This window comes from Colobus angolensis, unplaced genomic scaffold (assembly GCF_000951035.1).
Source record: "Colobus angolensis palliatus isolate OR3802 unplaced genomic scaffold, Cang.pa_1.0 Scaffold7, whole genome shotgun sequence".
NCBI classification, from domain to species: Eukaryota; Metazoa; Chordata; class Mammalia; order Primates; family Cercopithecidae; genus Colobus; species Colobus angolensis.
The window spans coordinates 13,745,623-13,751,635 of NW_012120709.1; the positions used below are offsets into that span (position 1 = coordinate 13,745,623).

Genomic DNA, 6,013 nt, shown 5'->3' on the forward strand with positions numbered 1-6,013 from the left:
GTAAACCCGGGAGGCGGAGCTTGCAGTGAGCTGAGATCCGGCCACTGCACTCCAGTCCGGGCGACAGAGCGAGACTCCGCCTCAAAAAAAAAAAATTAAAAAAAAAAATTAAAAAAATAAAAAAAAGATATTAAAGACTAGGGGTATGTGTATGTATGTGTATGTATACAGTAAACAACATAAATATGTATATGTATGTTTCCCAAACTATTCGTTTCAGAAACTAGCATTCATTCATTCATCGTCTTCTACTTTTCTCACTGACTCCACTCCTGCCTCCTTTCTGCTACATCAATGCCAAGCTCATTTTCTCCTCAAGGTTTTTCACTGACGGTCCTTCCTGAAACATCATCCATTCCTCTCTTCATGTTACTTGTCCTTCCCATTTTATGCATCTTTACTAAAGTTCCTCAGAGAAGCCTTCTAGACTACCTTGTGAAAAAAATACCCCCATCATTTTCTCCCATTTCCTCACTTTATTTGCTTTATGACAATTAATTCTTTCAAATCAGGGCAATTATTACTTTATTTACTGCCTTATTTCCCTAGGCATAAGGTCCAAAAGTCTACCTGATTCTCAACTTTTCCCCAGTGACTAATTAGGGTATGGCATATATTAGGTATACAAAAATTATTTACTTAATATAAGAATTAAATCAATAAGTGTTTATTGAAATGAATTACTATTATGTACTACCACCAGGGCTAGATGCTTGGTATATAATGGAGAGCAAAAGTTACCTCTGTCTTCACGGAGCTTAACAATTATTAGGGGAAAGACCCAAGAAGAAGTTATTCTATGAATAAACAAAAAAGTTCTATGAGAATGTAAGCAAAGGATAATAAATACTTCTTACCTTAACACCTATTGCAACAATAAGATGCTTGGGAAATTGAGAGCTGTCAAAACAATACAGACATTTTTCCATTTGTGCAGCAAGACTCTGATGCTCAGCAATAGCTTTTTTCCGTTGGTTCTCTTCCTCTTCACCAAGACGTTCTCTCTCAGAGGCTTTGGAGACAAACATGTCATCCAGGGTGTAATAGTCTCCATCTGGTTTTCCCATAAACTGAAAAACCAAAATAACAGTAACAGAGAGTAGAAGGTAGTGATTAAGATTTTACTGTACTGTGGTTTCCTAAATCTGTATCTGTAAGTTCTATGATAAAACTCATACATTTAAAGGAAAATAAAAAACATGATTGATATTTGTTTGATCTTCTAGAGTCAATCTATCATCATCATCATCACAGCTAAAGTTTACTGAATACTTACTACATACAAATCTGTATGACTTGTTCATGTGGGGACTATTAGCATTTTCAACTAATAGATGAGGAAACTGGATCACAGAGGTTAAAACTGTAACTTTAAAAATTCACGTATACACTATATAGAATGTGAAACTTTTTTTCTTTTTTTTAACCATATCTCCAGGTACCTTCTCCATACCTCCCCTAACATGAACCATGGACAGATTCAGGCGTTCAAAATACAAAAACACAAATACACAAATTTTATTTTCTTATTTTATGTACCTCCTTAGGTACTTAGAGAGTTCTATACTGTGTACAGAATGACGTTCAAACTCTTGAACTTGAAAGCCAACGAAATCATACATACAAAAAGTCATGATGGTTTAAAGCTTAGATTCCACAGTCAAAATGACCATGGTAAAGTTCTATCTCCTGTATGTATAATCTTGAACATATTATTTAATTTCTCTGTGCTCTCTCTATGCCTTATTTCCTCATTTTACAATGGTTATACAATACTGCCTAAGTATCCCTTATCCAAAATGCTTGGGACCAGAAGAGTTTTAGACTTCCAATTTTTTCTAATTTTGGAATATTTGCATGTATATAATAGGGTATCATGGGGATGTGACGTAAGTCTAAAATGAAGTTCATTTATGTTTCCTATGTACCTTAAATGCATAGCCCTAAGGTAACTGTATATAATATTTTTAATAATTTTGTGCATGAAACAAAGTTCATGTATATTAAACTATCAGAAAGCAAAGATGTTATTATCTCAGCCATCCATAAGGAATTACAGCGCATTTACACTTATGTATACCTGCTACATTGGCACATGACTGCACAGTTATTCTGTCCTTGGCATCCTTATTTCCTGACAGGCTGTCTCATCAGTTGTAGTAAGTGTCTTCCTGGGTCAACCCACGAGGTTTAATTCTACTAATTTTTCATTCCTATTGTAAGAGTTAGCTGTCACTTCCATCAAATGAACTTCCTCCATCTTGCAAACCCCTCCAATGTGTACTTGTACTGCCGTCCATCTCAGAATGACTACACTGTATCATACTCATTAACTTGTCTTTTTTTTTTTCCATTACACTGCTTCTACTAAGTGTAAGAGAAGTACTAAAGTACTAAGTGTAATGTAAATTACTCAGTGTAATGGAAGTATTAAAGCACTAAGTTTTAAAAACAGAACAGGCGAGGCCCGGTGGCTCACGCCTGTAATCCCAACACTTTGGGCGGCCAAGGTAGGCGGATCACGAAGTCCAGGAGTTCGAGACCAGCCTGACCAACAAGGTGAAACCCTGTCTTTACTAAAAATACAAAATTAGCTGGGTGTGGTGATGCATGCCTATAATCCCAGCTACTCGGGAGGCTGAGGCAGGAGAATCGCTTGAACCAGGGAGGTGGAGGTTGCAGTGAGCCAAGATCGCACCATTGCACTCAAGACTAGGCAACAAGAGTGAAACTCCATCTCAGAAAACAAACAAACAAAAACAACAACAAAAAAACAAAACTATGTGTTATCATCAAATATAAAGCAATAGCAAGACGCTTGGATGTTAGCATTTTAAATGATTTGAAGATGAAGTTCTATATATGTCAAACAAAGTAGATTTCATAGCATATAGTATTATGAATGATAAAGGGTCACCTGATAAAGGAGTCATAACATCAAGAGGATACATTCTGTAGATTACATAAGTTGGAAAGAAAAATTTTAAGAGGACATAACAATCCAAAAATTTATATACCTAATAACAGAGCTTCAAAATGTGTAAGAACAAACTTGACAGAACTGCCAAATAGATAAATCCCAACTGTAATCACAGATTTTAAATACCTCACTCTTTATAATTGGTAGCACAAACAGAAATGCAATAGCTACATAGAAGACTCAAACACACTATCAACCAACTTGACTAAATTGACATTAATAGAAATTCCAGACAACAGCAGCAAAATATATGTTCTTCTCATATGTACATGGAACATCAACCAAGGCAGATGACATTCTCAATAAATTTAAGTCTCAATAAATTTAAAAGGATTCTAGTAACTTAAAGTATATTCTCTGAACACAATGGAATAAAAATCAGTAACAGAAATATCTTTGGAAAACTGTCACATACTTGGTATTGTGCACTCCTAAATGACCCATGAATCAACAACAACAACAAAAAAGAAAATGAGAAATGATTTTAAGCAGCAATAAAACAAAAATACCACATATCAGAATTTGTGGTGTGCTGCTAAAGCAGAATTTAGAGGGAAAATGATAGCATTAAATATCTGTATTAAAAGACAAGAAAGGTCTCAAATCAATGATGCCAACTGCAACCTTAAGAAACTAGAAAAAGAAGAAAAAGTAAAACCCATTGTAAACAGAAGAAAATTCTTTAACACCATGACAGATAGAATCAGGTAAAAAGATTATTACCAAGCCATTTCTTAGAGTACACTGACTTCCTTGTTTCTACTAGCAATTTATTTTTTTCTTCCACAATATTCTCCATATTAATCCTTGTATACTTCTTGACTTTTCCAGGTTTGTCTACTTATGTAAACTGCATTGTCTTACAAATTATTATTTTAAATTTATTTTAACTTTATATCTTCATCTAAACCATAATTCATTACATTCTAAAAAAATACCAGAACTGGTCACTAATCATTTTCATGAAATAGTATCCTACTACATGCTAGATATTAATTCTAATACAAATATTTCTGCAACACAGAAATTTTTATTTTCACTTGACAGATTAAAAACTGAGGCTAGGCCAGGCACAGTGGCTCACGCCTATAATCCCAGCATTTTGGGAAGCGGAGGTGGGTGGATCACCTGAGGTCGGGAGTTCGAGACCAACCTGACCAACTTGAGGAAACCCCATCTATATTAAAAATACAAAAATTAGCCAGTCGTGGTGGCACATGCCTGTAATCCCAGCTACTCGGGAGGCTGAGGCAAGAGAATCATTTGAACCCGGGAGGTGGAGGTTGCCGTGGGCCGAGATCATGCTAGTCTGGGCAACAAGAGCGAAACTCCGTCTCAAAAAAAAAACAAAACCAAAAACAAAAATAAAAACTAAAACCTGAGGCTAACAGAAACCAAGTAACTTAATCAATATCACACAGTTATTAAAGGACAGAACCAGGAATTGAAACCAGTCGGTCTGACTACAAAACTGCAGAGTGTCTGGCATACAAGTGAGGCTTTCTCCCTTAAGAAATTAATGTTTGCTGTGGGGGGCCGAGACGGGCGGATCACAAGGTCAGGAGATCGAGACCATCCTGGCTAACACAGTGAAACCCCGTTTCTACTAAAAAAATACAAAAAACTAGCCGGGCGTAGTGGCGGGCACCTGTAGTCCCAGCTACTCGGGAGGCTGGGGCAGGAGAATGGCGTAAACCCGGGAGGCGGAGCTTGCAGTGAGCTGAGATCTGGCCACTGCACTCCAGCCTGGGCGACAAAGCGAGACTCCGTCTCAAAAAAAAAAAACACAGAAAAAAAAAAAGAAATTAATGTTTGAAACACAGAAAGGGTATATTGTGAATATAGCCTATGAAGCAGAATAAAGAGCTACAAGAAAACCTATTTCATCTAGAATAAACATACCAAATCAAGTTAAGGTGCTTATCAGTGGGAACGCAGATATCTAGTAGGTATTTATCTTACCCAAATATATTAACAGGAGCACATTTATATATACATAACTGTGCCTTCCTATGATATAGCCCACTGTGTTTTTGGAAAGTTCATAAATGATCAGAGAACACATTCAAAACAAATAAATCAAATGTTTTACACATGGAAGATGGTATTTCTACCCTTAAATCTAGTTTTCATGGATGTTGCCAAACCTCTCTGATTTATTCATAGTGTTTAAATTGAAAATGATACAGTCTTCCCAATTAAGTCTGACTGATTCTTCAATACAACTGAAATATGGTCCCCACCGATCCAGGAACAATTAATTCCCTCCTCCTACAACCTCAAATGATTTGCATTTTTATTCATTATCTTTTCTTTGGGCTTTGACACAAAATATTTTTAATTTATCTATCATATATACCTCTTCTATGACCTCCACCCTACTATATTCTTGTTATTTGACAGTAACAATCAACATTTTTTAACAGACTGGTAAAAGATAGTAGAGAATGTACTAAGCGTAAGATGGAAAAAGTGAACAAAACTGCTGGATGAAAGGAGATAAAGAAAGAAAAGAAGAGCATGAAAATATGCCTCTTCATCATTCAGACAGAATCCTTTAAAAAGCTGATTATATTATACAAAATCAATTTGGTACACCATAAACGCAAACTAAATGACAGTGAGTTAGCCATCTCATTAGGATGGCTAGAATCAAATAGTCAGATAATAACAAGTGTTGTGAAGGATGTGGTAAAATCAGAACCCTCATACACTGCTGATGGGAATGTAAGATAGTGTAGCTGCTTTGGAAAACAGTCTGGTAGTTCCTCAAAATTTTAACATAGATTAATTAATAAAATATTAAACATACAGCTACGACAGAGGTCCTCAATCTTTTGGTTTCTGTGGGCCACACTGGAAGAAGAACCATCTTGGGCCCCACATAAAATACACTGACACTACCAATACCTGATGAGCTAAAAAAAAAAAAAAATCGATAAATAGATTGAGGGGCGGAGCAAGATGGCCGAATAGGAACAGCTGCAGTCTCCAACTCCCAGCGCGAAGGACACAGAAGACCGGTGATTTCTG

General features: G+C 36.1%; 1 protein-coding gene across 1 annotated transcript in view; it reads right to left on the reverse strand.

Annotated features, from left to right (window-relative positions):
- CWF19L2 (CWF19-like 2, cell cycle control (S. pombe)) overlaps positions 1-6,013 on the reverse strand; it is a 136,663-nt gene that overhangs the window by 29,031 nt on the left and 101,619 nt on the right. Inside the window, exon 13 of the mRNA XM_011926659.1 lies at positions 858-1,070. Coding sequence (XP_011782049.1) covers positions 858-1,070 — 213 coding nt within the window. The remainder of the gene's footprint in view (positions 1-857; positions 1,071-6,013) is intronic.